A 20,316-nucleotide genomic window follows, 5' to 3' on the forward strand; every position below is an offset into this window, starting at 1 on the left:
GATTCGTCCTAAATCATCTGAAAAAATGCAGACAACAAATTTGTTGTTGACCAGTGTAATCAAAGGTAATCCTTTATTGCCTTCTCTAAATGCTGTCCCTGGAGAGAGGGGTGGATGTACTATGAAACTAATGAAGCTTAATATTCAAGGCCCCTAATCTCAGAGGAACTCAGAAGCAACTTTAGTCCACATTGCTTAACATTTTGGGTTTAGTAGACCCAATTTGAGTCACACAACTGAAATTGATTTTTGTATGTCCCAAAGTTTGAGAGTCAGTAACACAGATGTTGCAAACAACCCCATTGAAGAAGGTAACAGTGGTTACCCAGACCTCATTACTGGTTGTGAAGGTACCCTCTTGACATTTTAAGCCTCAGGGCCACAAAAAGATAGGTCTGCCGCTGCATGGAGATAGTAAATATAGCCTTAAATTGCATAGCTAAGCTCAGTTCCGATGAGGCATCCCAGCACCACTCATTTCTCTGTGGTCAACAGGATTTAATCATCCAAACAAACATAAACAGAGGCAAGAATGCGAACTGAAGAAAGCACATTACATGCTTTGAGAAATCAGGGGAAAGCATACTAGATGCATGCTTGGTGTTGCATTTCTATTCCAGCCATGCTTGGAAATTAGTAGTTCCAGGGATGCCATTCCACGGACTGGACATAAAGACCAATTATCAGAAATTGCAAGGGTGTCGTGCATTTCAACTGGGGGGAGTTGTAACTTGGTGATATTACACATGCAAAGGTAAAGGTAAAGGGACCCCTGACCATTAGGTCCAGTTGCGAACAACTCTGGGGTTGTGGCGCTCATCTCGCTTTATTGGCTGAGGGAGCCGGCGTACAGCTTCCAGGTCATGTGGCCAGCATGACTAAGCCGCTTCTGACAAACCAGAGCAGCGCACAGAAACGCCATTTACTTTCCCGCCGGAGCGGTACCTATTTATCTACTTGCACAGTGTGCTTTCGAACTGCTAGGTTGGCAGGAGCAAGGACCAAGTAACGGGAGCTCACCCCATCACAGGGATTCGAACCGCCGACCTTCTGACCGGCAAGCCCTAGGCTCTGTGGTTTACACTACAGCACCACCCACATATCTCTGAATCACCTTTTACCAACCTGGTGCCCTCCAGGTGTTTTGTACTACATCTTCCATCAACCCCAGCCAGCACTGGAGGCGGCTGATTAGAGGAGTACTACTAAACATCTGGAGGACACCAGTTTGGGAAGGTAAAGGTAAAGGTAAAGGTACCCCTGCCCATACGGGCCAGTCTTGCCAGACTCTGGGGTTGTGCGCCCATCTCACTCAAGAGGCCAGGGGCCAGCGCTGTCCGGAGACACTTCCGGGTCACGTGGCCAGCGTGACATCGCTGCATCTGGCGAGCCAGAGCCGCACACGGAAACGCCGTTTACCTTCCCGCCGGTAAGCGGTCCCTATTTATCTACTTGCACCCGGAGGTGCTTTCGAACTGCTAGGTTGGCAGGCGCTGGGACCGAGCAGCGGGAGCGCACCCCGCCGCAGGGATTCGAACCGCCGACCTTTCGATCGGCAAGTCCTAGGCGCTGAGGCTTTAACCCACAGCGCCACCTGCGTCCCACCCAGTTTGGGAAAGGCTGCTCCAAATAAAAACATCTATCTATATTAAGCGGCATATACATCTTTCTAAAGTATAGCACGGTCCCCAAGGCTAATTTCTACTTAAGTGGGAAGCGGTGCTCAAGTAGCTACCATGGGTGTAGCCAAGCTGCTCCCCCCCAAAAAAAAAATCAAGTAAAGCAATACAAGATACTTAACTGAGGTTGTGTATTGTGTTTTTAATATTTGGTTGGGAGCCACCCAGAGTGGCCAGATGGGCTGGGTATAAATAATAAATTATTATTGTTATTGTTACACTCCTCCCAACATAAAGCCTGCTCCCCCAGGTACAAGTCCAGAACCTCCTCCGAGTAATTCACGAGGACCACCTTAAGATGGAGGAGGAGTGTAACAATAACAATAACAATTTATTATTTATACCCGGCCCATCTGGCTGGGTTTCCCCAGCCACTCTGGGCGGCTCCCAACCATATATTAAAAACACAATACAGCATTAAACATTTCCCTAAACCTGGGGTCTAAAATAATAACCCCCTTGTCCCCGAGCCGGGCCACGGGCGAACGAGAGGGAAAGCTGCCTTGGGGAGGGGGGGCGTGGTGCGCCGAGGTAGAGCAGGGAAGATGCGCGGCCGGGCAAGAGGAGCCTCCGCTCTCGTCTGCGAGGCCGGGGGCGCGCGGGGGGGTGGGAGGGCTTCAGCAGGTGTGCGCCCGCGGCGGCAAATCAGCGGCTGCTGCAGCTGCGCCGCCTCAGCGTCGTCGCTCCCGCTCGGCTGCAGCCAGCGAGCGCCGCTCTTTCCTCTCGGCCTCCTCCTCCTCCTCCCCTCCCCTCGCTGCTCCTCCTCTCTTCCATCTTTCACGGCGAAGCAGCAGAAGCCCAACCCAACTCGGCCGAGCAACCATGGCGCGCGGGAGGTAAGCAAGCCCTTCGCCTCCCGGGCGCCCCTCACACGGCAAGGGGGCGGGGACAAGGGAGGGAGGGAGGGAGGGAGGGAAGGTGCGCGCGAGGCGGTGTGTGCCCCCCCCCTCCTTGGAAAGAAAAGTTGTTGGCAGGAGCGAGCCTTGTGTTCCTGGGTGGCCCCTGGGATGCTGGAGAGGTGGGTGCACTTCCGGGTTCACACCTAGATTAGATGGTTTATCATAGGACTTCTCCTCTCAGCCCGCAAACGCCCTGAAGTCAGTCGTGGAGTCCCGTGTGTCTGTGTGTAAAGACCAAGCAGAGAGAATATATATGAACCATATATAAATCATAATTACACCCATCCACCCGCAGGGCCGGATTTAGTTTTGATGAGGCCCTAAGCTACTGAAGGTAACGGGGCCCTTTACACGTCCAGCTGTCCTTTGTCAACAACAAATTGTCGCTGTTCTTTTGTTTTGAATATATGCTGTGTGGTAATTTATGGATCTAAAGCCATTTGCACATAATAGGAGCCTACACAACACAAAACACTGTTGCTGTATGTAGTTTTCATTTTATTTCTTTTTTATCTTATATTTTGGAAATGTACATCCAGTGTTTTTTCCCCTTTAATTTTTTTTGGGGGGCCCAAGAGAGTGAGGCCCTAAGCTATAGCTTGTTTAGCTTATACGTAAAGCCGGCACTGTTTACACGCACAGACACACACACATTATATATACACACCACGAAGCCAAAGCCTGTATCACCAACGTGCATTTGAATGTATTAACTCGCTTGCGCCAAGGTTCTCTTCTTTCTCTTTGGAAGCCAGGTAACGGTGCCGCAAGTGAACGCCAGGGGGCGCCGCGTCTCCTCCTCCTCCTCTCTCTCTTCTCCCCCCTCAACCCCGCCGTCCCTTTGCCTCGCCACTCCCCTCTCCCCCTTGTTGCAAGTAGATCTTCTTTGTATCTCCAAAAAGCCACCAAGGAAATAATCTGAGCGGGGTGGGAGGGGGTGCAATGGGAGGGGGTGGGATGCTAAGGGAAGAACCGCAGCCCAGCCCTACGGAGGAGAGAGCCTTACTCTGCGAAGGTGGTGGGGATGCAAGCGGAGGAAGAGAAGCGAGATGGGCAGCAGCTTATATTGTTTTGCTAAGCACCGCAGGGCGTGAGCCTTTTAAAAACTGACTGCAAGAGCAGAGAGGATGGGACTGGCCTTTGCATCGACTTTGTGGCCAAAGAGTCTTGTAGGTTTTGGTTCTTTTTTTAAAAAAAGCAAAACAAATGCACCTTCGTAACTAGCCTATCCTTTGTGGCTTTTATAGGGGAAGTGAGGGTGAAAGGCAGGTCGATGCTTGATCATTTGTGTAAATCGGGGTCCTCACTAGGATTGTAAAATGTAAGTAATAGGCCGCCATTTTGAACTGTTTCATGCAGTAGAAAATGAAATCCTTGGTCTTACGTTGTTTCTTTGTTGCTCCCCTCCCTTAATTCCTTCCTTCCTCCCCTCCCCCCCGCCTGCCCCAATCGCTCCCAGTGTTGCTATTTTTTCTTCTTCTTCTTCTTCTTCTTCTGTTAAGTTGTTGCAGTACTATGTAGCAATGATTCTAAACTCCTTGTGAAACTGGATGTATTGATGGCATGTAATGAAAGGGAAAATAAAGAACCTAAAATTATATAAGCTCTGTTGCCTGCTTTTCTCATACTGTAAAAAGAAATCTAGTTAAATTGGTCTGGTGGGCATAAACGGGAGTGCTTTGTACTAGGGGTAGGGTGCGCTGGATTTCTGTATTCCTCTAGTCAGGAAAAGATTTGCTTTCCCATTTGGAAACAAAAGGTAACTTAATATATCCCACAATACATTTAAAGTATTTAAGTAGGCTGTCTTCTGTCTCAGTGATTCAGGCTCCTGAGAGACTCTAATTAAAAGTTCCCTGGCTATTAAAGTCATGTAAAGGTAAGTTCTAGTAAACCTGAAAAACAACAAAATCAAGTCAAAACTGAATTTGAACTGCCTTCTTAAGGTGTTTTAGCTAATATGTTTCATGACACTTGCAGCAGCAATAATATATATTTATCTAGATTATTAAAAAATATAAGCTGAATGATTGATGGTGTATAGTAGAGTTTTACATATGCTTTTTTCTTTTGAAAACTAGATACAGCCTAATATACTGTACATATCCTTTTATCAAAACATCTTCCCCTTTCAGAAGAGATATATTGCCCATTAAAAATAAGCCTTAAAAGGGCTATTATCAAAATTATGAGCACCTTAAATTTGCATTGTCTAAATAGTCTTCAGGAACAGTTCTGCTTAATTTCAGAAATGTCAATCAAACAAATTAATTTTAACCAAGCAAAGCCATTGGCCACTGAGAATAAGCTACTGATAAAATGTCAAGTAGTTAGCACTACAGTACATAGAAATCAGGTGGTTGGGCCATTCTATTATTATTTAATGAAGCAGGGACACCTGACACTATTTGGGAAATGACTCATTTTTAGTTGTATTGAATCTGGAGCCAATGTTAGTTAAATACATTGTCTCTACAAGAGTAGCCGTATTGACCAAAAATGTACATTAAAAACACTGTTGTGATCTTATATTTTTGGCTCTTGTAATTTACTGTGAAATAACTGTCTTAATAGAAAGGCTTTTTATATTTTGCTGCTTAATGTTACACCCTTGCAGCCATACTACAAGGTGTGAAAACCAAATCTGCAGAAATGAGCATCTTAACATGCTTGTGAAGTGCATATTAAAAAGGGATTTTTTTTTAATTATCTAAAAGGCTAGAATAAAAATGTGATGTATTAAAATAAAAAAGGCTTGTGCCAGGATTAAAAGCCTTCATTATTGCTACTGACAGAATGAAGTGCTCCCATGTAAACAGTATCCTCAGAGCACATCTCTAGAGTGGAAAAATGAGGTATAAAGAGCTAAGCATTGCACATAATTCTTTGGTTTAGTTTTAAATTGTATGGTTTAGGAAAATGTGGCAAAGTCATCATTTTGCCTGATTGCTTTGCTACATACCAGAGGATCTCACTGTATACAGTATTTGTTACTAGATGGCCGTTTCTGGAGCCATTTTAAATATTTTAGAGCTGTCCTAGTATGCAATTGCTCCCAATGAATTAAGCAGAAACATCATTACAGTTTCCCCAATATATTTATTGCTGGACTTTTATGTTGCTTCACCAAATTTATAAAGCTACTTATGGTTTGCAAAAATATTGGAGAATATGCATTTACACAATAGCCCCTCCTGTGACACGACACTGTATGATGTCGCTGACCGGAGTGCTGAAGCAAGACAGCCATCTTGATCATTATGAAATCCAATTGCAAACATCCTCAAGTTCTGAAATTATAGCATTATTAGAGTAAGTCACTATATCTTTCATTTGATTCCCTTATTATATATTTAACAAATTGTATAAGGCTGGTTTTGCAAAAAGCAGGTATGTCTGCCTGGTGTATTGTGCTTTATACTTGGGTGTTGAATACTGTGACCCTTCTGTATTGATAATAACTTATCATAAGAACGGCCACCTTAGAATTGTTTTAATCTAGCAAACTAAAGCCCTATGGCGGCAATAGATTTTAGGGAGGGTAGATAGCCTTTCAAACTCTCAAAACTTAGTCTATCATGAAAGCTTACATTGCAGCTCTGATCCTTAACAAACCTGTTGGGTGAGGTCTACGTAAAAGTTTCAGCAGAATTATGTGTATTATTATTATTAGCTTAAATATTGTGAAGCAGAGCATAATGTATTTTGGTGGAGAAGCTCTTAGAGAAACAAGCAGAATAAATGGGGTATTTCATTTTTTTCCATGAAAAACACTCCATGCAGTTCACTACAGTTTGTGTTCTCTTTCCATTTTAAAATATTAATATTTAACACATGACTGCTTCAAATCATGTTTCTAAAAATAGAATGAATTGATATTCAGGGTCCTCAAATTAAAGGCCAAAGGTGACAAACCAAGACAAAGGTCACACAGCTCATTTTCAAGCAATCAGATTTAACTTTGCCTCATGCTAGAACAAAAACTTAACTATACAGAAAAGAAATGTATCATGTCACCCTTAAATGAGAAATGCAAGTTGTTTTACAGGTTTTGAAGTAATAGGCATTTACAACTCAAGGCTAAGTGTAATGAACTTGTTCATATCTTACATAGCAGCGTGTGAGCTTTAGTATTGATATTTTAATGGTAAATTACCTCTAAGTAGATACAATCTCTAAATGTTAATGCAACCATGTCTTTGCTGATTTCATCATTACAGCACATGTCTTGTCACAATTTAAACAAGCTGAACTAAGATCTTAAACTTTTAGTACACTAGTACTAAAAAAAAAATGTTTTGTTGAATGAATTTAACATTGTTATGTTTTACCCCTAATTGGTAGCTTCAGGATTAAAATAGGTCCTTGTCCACAAAAGCTTGGGCCTCAATCAATCTGTTAGTCTTTGAGTGCCACAGACTTTGTGAGCCTGCTAAAACACTGGTACACCTCTCAAATTTGCTGTTTTCCTTCAGTCAAATAAAAGATTCCCATTATTACTGAATAATGCCATCCACTATGACTTGAATTACTTTCTAAACTTAGTCTCTCATCGCTCACCTTTAATTGTCAGATTATAAATACAGTATCATTAAACAAATTAAAAATCTGCACCGAATAATGGGAGTATGTGTTTTGTAAAACACACCAACCACCTATCACTAAACTGGGGGGGGGGGCAGGATGTGTTTTTATTTATAATAGTTTGCATTAAAAAGAATTTTTAAATATGAACTTCAGTTGTTTGCAAGATCTGCATTAAACTTAAACTATGTGAATGTAAGTTACTAATTTTTCTTTTCAGTGGCTTCATTTTTGTTAATGACAACTGAAAATGTGTAAATTTAATGGAGACATCTTAATTCTGCATTTATACAATATTACCTAACCTTGTTAAAATGTTGCCACATGGTTAATGAATATACATAAAAATCAGCATGTTTTTGTTGAATTTGTTCGCTTGTTAATACCTGGAACAGTCATCAAGTGCTAGGATAATTTTTTAAAAAAATTAGCTTGATGTTTAACTTCTGAAATAAATGTGTTAACAATATTTGTGGCAGGCCACATAGACAAAGGTTCACAAGAGTACAAAAATATACAGTTATCAAGATAATAATAGGCTCATTTTCTAATCATGGGTAATAATATTTGAATATACTGTAATTACAAGATAAGCCAGGTCTTTTAATTATCATGCCTAGCTGATTAGACAAGAAATCAATATTATTCTTCATATGTTTGGGTTTACTGCACATGCATACCAAGTCAATATAAATACAACCATTTACTAATATTAAAATACCAGAAGCAACTCTTCTTAAATGTGTCTTCTCTTGAGACTATGCTATGGGCTTAAATAAAATTGGTTCAGTTCTTGTAAAATCAGATGGAAACTTAATGCAGTTATGTATTTGATTGACTAATTGTTAAATGTTAATTTAAAGGCTGTTTAGAAAATCATTAAAAAGTGGAAGGCCCTTGATTTCTTTTCATTAAGGTATCCAAGAAATTTAGGTGTATGTTTTGAATAGACATTGGAAAAGAGATAAAGAGAGGGGTAAGTTGTTGCTCATTGAGTTCTACTTTAAAATAGCAATCTGTGTTTGTGACCATGCAGCTACACTAATATAACTGAATCCAGTTTTAGCCTCTCATTAAGTAAATTGGAATGGAGCGCTATAAATGGACTAAACTATGTAATGCTAACTAATGTTGATTTGATAAATAAATTAAGTCACCCTTTTGGCTCTGGTGGTATAAATAGTCTCATTGATGCTAGTGCATATATTCCTGAGATATGGATCTCTCAATATCAATAAAACAGATTGTATTTGACTGCATATATATTGAAATTAATGAACTTTATAAATGGATTGGTTCTCTTAACTATGCTAATTTCAAACTGTAGTTTCACTAGGCTTAATCTATCTGAATAATTTTAATACCTTAACAAGAAACAGAGGTGACAAAAAAATCAAACTCAAGATTTAACACAAAAAAGATAAAACCTGAAATCTTGCCCTGATTAAATTTGGTAAAGTAAATCCCATGGATTCTGATCTGAACAAAGGTTACAGTACAATCCAGTTTAAATGAAGTACGTTTAAATTCTATTATAATTGAAAAAGGAATATTTAAGCATTAGCATAACTATCTCTGTTGTTGAAACCACATGTTTGCCTTAATCATAAACTGGCCTACAATGATTTCTCAATGTTTAGTGAAAAAATAAGCAAAAAATTGATATATTTTTCACCTATTTTGTCAGTTTTAAATAGGTTTTAATTTCTTTTCATAGGACCGTAATATAATTAAAGGGTAAAATAATCCCATAACTTCTTTTTTAGTTATCTGATTTGTGGAAAGCTGCTTTAAAATGCAGTTGGTAAAATGCATATTTGCTTAGTTATGCGGATCATTAAGGCTTCAGTTCTATAAAGTACATACTTCCCTATGAGTAACTTTCATTTAATTTAGTGGGGCATATGTTTGAGTCCACATATATAGGATTGTACTGCATATAATAAAACCAGGTCCTGTAACCTGTAATGTTGCTTCTATTACTACCGTTCATTAGAAGACAGTTTTCTTTTTCTTTTCTTTAAAAAAATGCTTTAAAAAAATGCTTTAGAAAACAAATGTAACAAATAGTTTCCGGTTTGGGGTGGCTTTACTGCATGTTATTCTAAACATTTTACAACTGAAGTTTATTTTCAGTTTTAATCTAAAGACTTAAGCAAATATTTTCATGTAGTTCAAATTCCTCTTAGCAGAATTTATTCAAGCACTAAAATTCATTTTCAATGAAATGTATTTTTAAAAGGAAACCTTCCAGCTTTCATTTTAGTCTTTAAAAGAAGAATTACATTAATACAAATAATAGAAATAATAAGTGTTTATGTACATTTTAGATAGCTTAACTGAAGAATTTCCATCTAGGAGTAGAAGTGGGGGGAAACGAGCTGCAAGACACATACAATATAACACGACCATAACTAACCAAAACAAGGTCTGAAACATGGACCGGGGTGTGTGTATTATGATGTATTTAAATAAATGCACATTCTTTCCTCACTTTTCATAACTGTTTTATTTGTCTCATTTGATTCTTACCCATCTCAATTTTTAAAATGTGAACAATTAAACTTTTTCTTTAGCACATATTTTTAGGAAAATTAAAGAAGAATAGCTTTTCAGAACTCATATATAATATTACATTGTTCATGTTGTCTCATGTTGAATTAAATTTTAGGGCAGAGCATCTCTTAAAAACCATAACCTTCTATTTTTCAATTGCCTTTGGTGGCAGGTGCTTAATAGACAAGTTTCAAAAATATCAGATTAAAATGACATAAAAATGAAGTTTCAAATATGTATAATTGAAATGGCAAAGCATCTAAACATATGACACGATTTGATTTCACACTTTACCATCTCTTGTCCAAGTGTCAGGGAAACATTTTGCTGAAAAAGCTCTGGTTGTCTTAAGCAAAATTTATAATCTTGAATTTGACAGTGTCCCCAAACATACTTATTACTATACTACTTGACAGAATATAGCTTGGATTTTTCAGGAAAGCTGTTGATGTGCTTGTCTGAATAGGTTGCCTAGTTCTGCATTGCCCAATAATACAATGAAGATCTTTGTTCATTATCCTTTCTAGGTTATTAGTTTCTGTGAGAAACTAATTCTCACTAAACAGTTGGAGAAACAATATGAAATTGCAGTAGATCCATCCCATTGCTGAGACCAAGGAATCTGCATTTGCCAACACACATCTCTTTTGTACCACCCCCACCTTATTGACTTGCTCTCTGAAACTCCTGTGCTAGTGCTGGGGATTATGCTAGCCTATTGATCTACATAATATCATGCAATACCAAAGCATACTGCTGCATGCAAAGGATAATGCAGGTGCAAGAGGGCAGATGGAATTTGCCTGGACTAGAAGCTTTGGGTGAAACTTGGTAAAATCATTACCTCGGGAATTGTATTTTCCCTCAGGTAAATTACACTGGGAGGGTTAGCTCCCAATTAAAAGAAACCCAGCAGCCCCAAAATTCTGTAAGTATCCATTATTATTTAGCAAATTTTCTGTTTCTTGATGTTTTTATTCCCTTTTAATTATGGAAAAATGGACTTCCTACCTGCTACATGAAACCGAGCTATTTTTCATGAGAAATGGGAGCTTGCATTGAATTTGTCAAGGTAAAACCCAAGTACTGTATGTTTGCCTTGTAAATGTTATATAGTGAAGAAGAATCAGTCCTTTTGGTTCTAAGAATAATAAAAAGGGTGGCTTAAAGAAAATCACAAGGCACTGAAGAAATGTGCTGTACAGTGTCAATCTTGTAACAGTAAGAGGGGGCAGGAAAATGCTCTCCACTCATGAGTAACTATTATATCACTGAAATATGCTCCAGTCCAAGATGGCTGTCGTCTGTTAAAGAAACAAAAGGTATTTTATTTGTACCATGTGAATTTTAAAGGTGTTCCAGTGTTGTAGTTGTACAAAGAATCATTTATATGGTGCGGTACTTTATCTCAATATAGTATTACAGTGTAATTTAATTATAAATGTATATATTTCAATAACTATATATGTTGCTATTCATAAAAACATCAGAGCAGTTTATAACAATTATGCATTAGAACATACAGTGAAAACAATATAAAATAATTAAAAATTAGAAAGCAGATAGCTATAATGGAAAAAAATGACTTCATAAGCCTGATGGACTAGAAAATTTTCAACTTTAATAATTCAACAAGCTTATACAAAATTAAATCTTAATTACTACATGAATTCTTGTAGCTTGCAGTATTTTGCATGACTTATCTTTCAAATGTGGAGTGACTCTGGAATTTTGCCGGGAGTGGGGTGGGGAGGTGCTGATAAGAAGCTGTAATAAAACAAAAGGAAGTGGTGAAGTGCTTTTGGCATGTGTTAAACTATCAGTTGTAAGGGAGACAGAGTTATTGGAGTAGTCATTACATAGCTAGCTTCTGGACAGTCCAGAAAACTCAGAAATGGATTGTTGGAATGTAACCTAATCTTCATGCATAACCCAGGTAATAAATTCACCCTTTTTAGACACCCAACATGCAAGCACTAAACAGTTTAAAAACAATATGTGACACCTTCCGTTTATCGAAGCAAAGTTTTTGCTTAACGTCTGTAGAAACAAGCTCTGAAGGAAAATGGCTGATAGGATTTTCATTTGTAACAGAGAAATGTGACATGCCTTTAAGTTTGTTACTACTACAGTTTATTTGCATTTGTCTGGGTTATTTTATATATGTTCATCATGACTGTGGCTAAACAATGACATTAATTTTATATTGCATATAACATGTGCTGCCTGAATGAAACATCCAGCAAGCCATAGGCTTTGAGCTGCTTCTGCCATTATTAATTGAACAACGCATTGTGTTATCCAGTTACCATTAGGTATCTTGCTTGTGGAAGAGATCAGTTAAAGAACACTTTTCATAAAAATGTGGGTGTCTTTCTCCCCTCAGTACATTAGACTGATTAGAACACCACCTGGTTATCCCATTGTGGTTGTGATGAGCTAGGTAAATCGCAACCTGTTAAAAGTTTACAGGTCACTTCATAGAGTCAAGAACAGACATTTTATTGCCTTCTAATGAGCCATTAAACTGGAGAACAGATAATTAAATACAGTGCTCTGGTAGAATTAACATAGTAGTGACTGCAGCTCTCTGATTTCCAGGTGCCTCAGAAGACTATGAAATCATTCTGGGAAGCCTCTTCAAGTCCAGGTTAGTCCTCTTTATTCCTCTCGCCACCCCATTTTGTGACTGTGCTAGTTTGCCCATGGGTGACTGGAACTGAGAACATCTTTCCTAAACTGATTGAGCCTAGTTTCCCTGAGGAAACGCATCATTAAAATGTACCCTGATTTTTCCAAGGCTTGGCAGCCGGTTACCTAAATTAGGTGCCAGCTGAATCCAAATAAAAGTTAATCATAATAGCCAGTAATTTCTGTAGCCTAGTTTAACATATGCTTCTTTCGTTTTACCAATAATTACTTCCCAGGAAGTATTTAAAGATGCACAGTACCACGCCCCCTTAGAAGAAGAGGAGGCAGAGCCAAACTTGAGAAGCCATCACAATCTTCTTCTCAGCATCCTTAAAAATCCCACTGGTCAATAGGGTTAATCTCTTGTAGGTGTATTGAGGTTCGCAACCTTACACATAAGTCTAATGTAGTGTATGCTTATTGAAAAACTGGGATAGCTCTGTCAGTAGAGCATGAGAGTCTCAAGGTGGTGAGTTCAATCCCCACATTGGGCAAAAAGATTTCTGCGTTGCAGGGGGTTGGACTACATGACCTTTGTGGTCCCTTCCAGCTCCACAGTCCTATTTCAGAAAACCTTTTATACTCCTATTTCTGGCACAGTCTTTCAGATCCTGCTGTTGGGTTCAAAAGGGCCATCCGAACATCACAGACTTGTACATGCTTACATGGGCCTAGCTAGGATTTTTGTTAGGGGGGCAGGCCTTTTGTTAGGTAGGCAGAACCTCAGTCAGCTATGTATTTTTATTGATTTGTATTGATTGGGGGGCAGCTGCCCCTTCCTGCCCCCCTTGGCCCATGCATGCTTATGCAGAAGTAAGTTGATGCCCAGTGGGACTTACACCCAAGTGTATGTTTGTAGGACTGCAAGCTAACAGGCTTCCCACCCCAATTTTATTCTGTATTCCCGCCCCCAGTGTTCTGCATACTCTCCCTTTAGGAATTCTGATACAACATAGCCTGTTGAGATTGATATCAACCATAGACACGAACTCCACTCCATTTCCTTCAACTTGTGAAGGAAAAGGAAGCTGGGTGGCAGTGGCATAGCGTGGGGGGTGCAGGGGGGCTGGCCGCACCGGGCGCAACATCTGGGGGTTAGGGTTAGGGGGCGCAAATCCACGGGTTAGGGGGTGCAAATTACTTGCCTTGCCCCAGGTGCTGACAACCCACTCTTCGCCACTGCTGGGTGGGGGGGGGGTGTAGATTACCGTAGTTCCAAGAGTTTGTTTTTTCATTTGCTGGCCATGGGGCTGCTGGAGTTAATTCTGCTGCTGTTTTGCAGATTGTATTAGGCGCTTGCAAAATCAAGTAGATTAAGTTAAAACAAAACCTTAGAGGTTTTAACTGTATAGAGCCCACACCATCTTATTTCCAGAGAATCTCTGATCTACGCTTAAGTAGCCCCGCTTTGGGCGGATTAATCACAGACCAGGACGGGTTGGGGGACCACCCCTCCCAGCCAGTGCTAGCCTACCTTTCCCCTGATCCGCCTCTTGACTCGGCCTCTTTCCATCTCCAACCCCTGTTCCTAGTGCTTGCCAGCCGGAAGGCATCAACACGACTCCCCCCGCCCTTTTTTTAAGCTAGCTATCTTCCATGTCGCCGCAGGCCAAGTGGTGGTTCCTTTATTGCGTTCTTCCCGAAACTAGTTTACAGGGTCAAACTCATTCTCGCTCATCTGTTTTCTGAATTTATTGGCCAATAAAGCACGGAAGAATCTCCCGGCCGGCCGGCCAGCTAGCTTTCTGGTCGACGGGCGGGTGGAACTCTGCGCCCGCTTACCTGGGAGCAAGCCTCCCTCCGCCAGAGTGGCGTTTACTTCCGAGTAGACAGTGCCCTGGCTTGCCCTGTGAATCCTGAACTTTCTGCAGCCGCCTCTTAGCGCCGATCACTCTTCCCAGTTACTCTTAGCGAAATTCACCTTCGATGCTTCGACGGTGAGCCTTCTAAAAGGAACTCCTGCAAGATGCCCCCGCTGCTCCCCTGCGTTGAAAAGGCAAACGTAAAAGCTGCCGACGGACGCGGAGCCACCCTGGTGGAGCTCCGAGTAGTCAAAGCGCCCTAGCGCCGTCGTCTCCACTGCCCCGGACTTAACCTATTGAAACAGGGTGACCGCATCGATCGCTTCGGCTTAGGAGGTGAAAGCTACGAATGCACGTGGATGCATCTTGAACGTGTGAACAGGCTCCGCCGCACAACGCAGTGGAACAGGCGATGAATGCATTGTGGTGCTGCGGTTTGTTGCTTTCCCTCACCTGCTTGTCATCGCTGGATGAACACGAATGCTCCCTGCTCGCACGGCATTTTTCCAGCATCGCATTTCCTCGGCTCTCCCTACCATGTGAACAGTGCAATCTGGGGCATGTTCAATCCGAACCAAATTCCATTGAGTTAAACGGGGCTTGCCAACATACTGCCTTCCTTCCAGTGGCTCTTGAACGCCAACTCTCGTCAGCCTTAGCCAGAGTGACCAATGGTTACTGTCAAGGATAGTGGTAGTTCTAGAGAGGGTTGGTTGGTTCCTCCGTTGGTTCCTCCGCCCTCACACGTATGTGTAGTGTTGCAACTAAGATTATACATAAATTACTCAGGAGTAAGCGTCCTTAGTAAACTTTGCGAATATTCATTTACTAATCTCTGAATGCGTATCCCCATGTGCTCGGTTGTCGTCTTTGGCTGGAGCCACGCGGCTCCCTGAACTCTGATGTATTTGAAATATGACACTTCGCGGGGTTGGCGGGCAATAGGAGCCCCGAAACTGTCTCTCTTCCCCTCACTTTGGGCTTGGGGACTAAATTATCTTTCGAAAGGTGCCACGTCTACCGGAGTAACCACAGCTCGTGAGGTTAAATTAGAAACGGTGGTGGTTGTGGTCGTGGTGCTTATTAGTATGGCATCGATTTCTCGAGAATATCAGCCTGCAAACTCAGGCATGTTTACTTAGGATCCTATTATCTTACGTCTAAGTCAACGTGATTAAGGTTTTCAGCGGAGCTTTTGCTAAATAGACCAAAGGTTTTGTTAGATTTAAAGGCGCTGCGAGACAACGTGCCTACATCTCCGACAGCTTCTGAATCGAATGGTTCCTTGTTGCTTAACGGATTTACCCTAATATATACGCACCTGTTTTGTGTTTTTGGTGGGAGTCGAGGGAAAGTAGAAATTGCAGAAAGGGGGTAGTTGGTTCCCACCCCCCTTTTGCTTTTGTTACGCTCCAGATAAGGAAGGTTGTCTTGTTGCTAAGCTAAAATATAAGGAGAAAGGGAATTCTCCCAACAGGGTACTCGTTGCTTTGAAGCTTTTGCTTTGTTCGACGTGGGGTGGCTGTGGAACCACATTTCTCTCGTAGGGAATCGGAGCCGCGTACGAAAGCACGTGTCTTTCGCGCCTCTTATGCATTTCCGCGGACTTTGCGCAGATGAAAGATCCGTTCCTAGTTTTCTGAACGTCTTTGGCAATATGAAGAGGCAGCCCCCTCAAAGCTATCTTGCCGTGCGTAACACAGTAAAGAAGCAACTCTCGCAACGGGTGGTTCCAGGAAGGGATCATTTCAGAAACGTCGAGACTTTGTTGTTGTTGTTGTTTTGGTGGTGGCAGTAAAATAGAAACCAGGAAAGGAGGAGAAAAGGACGCGCGCTCCCACACACCCAAAAAATTGAGCCGATGATGGCCATAATTCAGCAAAGGCTAATGAAGACTGGGGTGGTTCCTATGCCTTCCTTCGCCCGGCACATTAAGACTTACATTTTGAGAGAGAGGGTCTGGTAACTTCAGGAAACCACGGTGCGTAGGTCGAGGGCGCTTTTGCTTGCGCGTTTGGTGTGAGCGGGGTGGGGCGGAAGCCAATTTCGTGTGGCCTCTTTTCTTCTTCTTCTTTTTGAAACTTGCCTTGGGCGTCAGCGTAACGTACAAGCACAAATTAGTCTTCCCTGTGGTATTTAAACTGCCCTCCTCTGTCAACTGTCATTGGAGAGAGAAGCCGTTTCCTCGTACAGCTTCAGCCTCCCCCCGCCCCCTTGGAAAGTCCAAACTATGGACACGGACAAATTTATCTGTAATTCTAGGCGCATACAAAAGCGGGCGAACAAGCGGGCGACGGAACTTAGTATCCCAAGGCTACTTTAGGAGAGATTCTACCAGGTGTTAAATATGGTGATAGTTGGACAGTGTAATTATTATTAATAATAATTTATTCAAAGGTAAATGTCTTTTTAAAATGCTGCAGAGGTGCTATGTGTTGTGAAAATTCATCGACGTAGACCTGGATAATATATAGTGGGGTCTGGGGTGCAGAGAAAGAGAGCGGCTCAATGCTTTCAAGTCACTAAAGGAGAGCGGTGAATGCGGAACAGCCAGCAGCAAAGGGAATTGAAGAGGGGAAACTGAAAATCGGTGTGTGCAAAACAAGAGTGCCTCTGAACATGTGCCGATTGCTTTCCATTAACCTAGCCTGGATGGACACTTTCCTTGCAGGAGTGTTTCCTGGTGGAGAGGGGTGGGAGAGGGAAGCCTTTTCCAGGGAAGGGTGGCTTTGCTGGGCGCCGGCAAGTCTCAGAGGTCAGCTATGGAACAGTTCTGGTTTGTAGGAAGCCTGCGGGCAAGAGAGAAGCGCCCTTTCCCTGAGACTCTGCCGCTCCGGGTCTGCTTTTAATAGAAACCAGGGGCAAAATAATAAATAATAATAAAAACCCGGGATGCTCGGTTTCCCCTCTCAGGACCGCTGCGACGGCATCGGGGGTGGCGGGGGGCGCTTTAGTTACAGACGGGCAGCAGGGCTTATCCCCGCTTTGCTTCGATCCCCCCTCCAAACCGGTTCATGCTGCGCCGAGGATGCAGCGAGATGCTGGCCCGAAAGACGGGCGTCGAAGTTTTCTCTTTGATCTGAGCACGTGCATTCCCAGGGAAGCCTTGGTTAGGAAGGACGGGGGGGTGGAGACTGGAAACGAAAGAAGGAACCCAGTGGACACCTGGGCAACCCAACCCGATCCATTGCAGACAGAGACGCCCCTGCGCTTTGGAAAGCTCTTGTCCAGGCCAGGCGGGTCAGTCTGGTGGAAGTAACGTAAAAACTTCCTGGGTTTCTACACACAGACTCTTCCGAATTTTTGCTGTTTCTGCGCGCTGTTTCTCCGCTTGATTTCTCTGCTTTCTCCCTTCCCCACCGCGTTTCGATTTAGGAAGTTTGCGAGAGTTCCCAGCTGGCTCCGGCTCTCTACCTTCCACGGAACTTAAAAGGCCGAGGTCCGTGGCAGGAAATGAATGAGCCGATAACATCTGACACCAGTGACCAGTCCGCTGACCCCCAGCCTTAATTCCGCTAAGACTGGAGGCCTCCAAATTTGGGCAAGCGCGCCTTTCGTCGAATAGCGCCGCCTCTGCTTTTCAGATACTGCTTCTTATGGTTTCCTACGTCTTACTGTTGCACACTTTGTAATTATTTCCTGAGTTAAAAGGGAAAGCTACTCTTCAGAAATTAATCATCGTTGCTGAATCAGACGCTAAATGTCCACAGTTCAAACTTCTCTCTCTCTCTCAACATGTCTTGGAATTTCATTTTGAGAGAATTCCTAGAGTTCCTGCATGTTTACTCTTAAGTAAATTGCACTGTATTCAGTGGGACTTACTGTCCTGAAAGTGTGGTTAGGATTGCAGTTAAAGGCGCCACTCATTGCACAGGTTGTCATTTCACACACACACACACACACACAGAGAGAGAGAGAGAGAGAGAGAGAGAGAGAGAGAATATGCTGCGGGATATTTTGAACTGAGTTGGCAAAATATTACCCGACAATTACGTTTTTTCCTTACCATCCCCTAGCCAAAGGAAGCACATGCTGCATTGGCTTCTGAGTCAATGGAAGCCGGGCTGTTGCCGTAGTAGGCAACAGAACTGCATGAAGTTGAGAAAGCAAGAATGTTGCTACATAACTTTCTGGAAATCGTTTGACCCGTCAAAAGGTACTCTGAAACATAAGTATATTCATCACTTTCCTAAAGGCAAAAACCAGTCTTATTTATTATGAGACATTCGTTCGTGGGCTTGATGTCTCTAGGAAACCTCATGCTATAAATGTGCAAGTCTTCAGTGACGAAGATTCAGTGACACCAGACTTTGAGGGACGTGAAAGCCTGTCGTTCGAATTTCGCAAAACAGCATCTGGAAGAGAAGGCACACAAATCCATTTGTCTTATCCCGCTGTTGCTAGAAGCGTGTAGGAAATAACTACAGTATTTGCTCCCCTCTGCCCCCTCAAACAAACCATCCTCCACGCGCATCTCCGCCCCACCCATATCAAGCATATAGCACTTTGCATAAAACAAAGATTTGACTGTCCCCCTTCCTGAAAATGGAGAATGCACCTATCTGTCCAATTACACGCGCAAGGCCGGGCTGCAGAGGCCATGAATTTCAATGAAGCGCGCAGACTGATTCTGTACCTGGAAAGGGCAAGCTCCGTGGATTCCGCGCAGGGCACCACTCCGGCGACGCAGGGCGAGGAGGAGGGGCCGGGGGAGGGGCGGCAGTCGAAGCCGACACCGCTGGGCGGAGGGAGGCCGGTCGAGCGCCACTCTTGAAATAACCAAGAGGAAATTTACAGCTGAAGACGGCGAAGGAATGTCCTGATCTCGGGCGCCTGCTCCACTGAAGCCCGCGGCGCGTGCATTTCTTTCAATCAAGCAGAAAACCGCCCTCGCGGCACGAATGTTAAGGATCACCTCGGTGCCAAAAAATAAAATCGCGGAAAGAATGCCCCTGCCCCGCAAAACAACAAAAAACGGGAAAGGGAAGAGTAAATAGGCTCTTTTAGCCAGTCCGGAGGCCTTCGGTGTTTGTTCAGACTGCCTGTCGCCAGTTCTAAAACAACGGCGGGCAACCTTGCAAACGCATAAAAGCATATTCAAGGCAGATCAGCAAACTGGGCGGAAGGAGGGAGGGTGGGCAGAAGAGGAAGGAGAAAATCTATCTTGCAACCTGTCAAGCCGCAACCGTCCAAACTTTAGGCTGGTAGAGCACGAGAAAATTTTTGTTTTCTTACTTGGCTTGAGTGGTGAGACCGGGGGCCTGAGAGCACTTTATTCGGGTAGAAACGCCGAGGAAATAAATTGCGGGGGGGGGGGGGGGGAGGCTCTAGATCCATGTGCTTAAAAATGGGGGGGGGACTCGCAATGGAGCGGAAGGGGGGGGGGACTCTGGAACACTACTTCCATTAAATTTTCTATAATAAAATATATCGATCAAGATACCAATTTTTACCACTTAATTGTTCCAAGTGGTGAAATGAATATTATAATGGAGACTGAGCGCGCGTAATTCCTGATAATGGTGGTTCGGTCTTTTATTTTGGAAAAGTAATAAATTTGGGACCGCACAGGGAAAGTGCTACGAGTAGTGGCATACGGCTGGCGGGCTCCTTAATGCCAAGCGCCGCTCTCAGGCCCAGCTTATTCCTCGTCCCTTTGTTTTCTCACTCCTCCCTCGCTGGTTTCCTCGGGATTCCCCCACCCACCCCCGCGCTTTGCTTTCTCATTTCTGGCAAATTCTCTCTCCCCCCCCCCACCCCGTCTGCGCTTTTCTAGGGTCTCCCCCCCCCCCCAACCTCCGGTAGAACAATCGTTACTGATGGAGGCTCCGCTCCCTGCACCGCTCAGCTTGCAAGCTGGCCTCTTATTTAGGAAGTCATTAATCACATCCCCTTCCCCCGGAACGCGATGGCCGAGGAACCTGCGCAGCGCAGCGCAACCCCCGGGCGCCTCCCCGCCCACTGATGGCCGCCCTTAAAGGCTTCGGAACGCGAAAGGCGAACGGAGGTGCTATCGCGTTTCCGGTGGGCGTTTCAGAATTGAATAGGTAATGAGCTGGGGGGGGGGAAGGAGGCGGCTTTCACCGTGGTTCATGCCTATACACT

The 20,316-nt window shown here is 43.2% G+C and overlaps 1 protein-coding gene across 2 annotated transcripts in view; it reads left to right on the top strand.

Moving 5' to 3' along the window:
- Positions 1-2,434: 2,434 nt before the first annotated feature.
- Positions 2,435-20,316, top strand: part of LIN28B (lin-28 homolog B) — a 101,606-nt gene continuing 83,724 nt past the window's right edge. The window contains exons 1-2 of one of the 2 annotated variants that reach the window (XM_083731496.1): positions 2,435-2,515; positions 12,320-12,368. In XM_083731496.1, coding sequence (XP_083587622.1) covers positions 12,335-12,368 — 34 coding nt within the window. In that variant the 5' untranslated portion in view covers positions 2,435-2,515; positions 12,320-12,334. Of the gene's footprint in view, positions 2,516-3,532; positions 3,900-12,319; positions 12,369-20,316 lie in introns of those variants that run through there. The other variant, XM_083731497.1, reaches the window with a different exon arrangement.

Source organism: Podarcis gaigeae (assembly GCF_964106915.1).
Source record: "Podarcis gaigeae genome assembly, chromosome: 3".
Classification (NCBI taxonomy): domain Eukaryota; kingdom Metazoa; phylum Chordata; class Lepidosauria; order Squamata; family Lacertidae; genus Podarcis; species Podarcis gaigeae.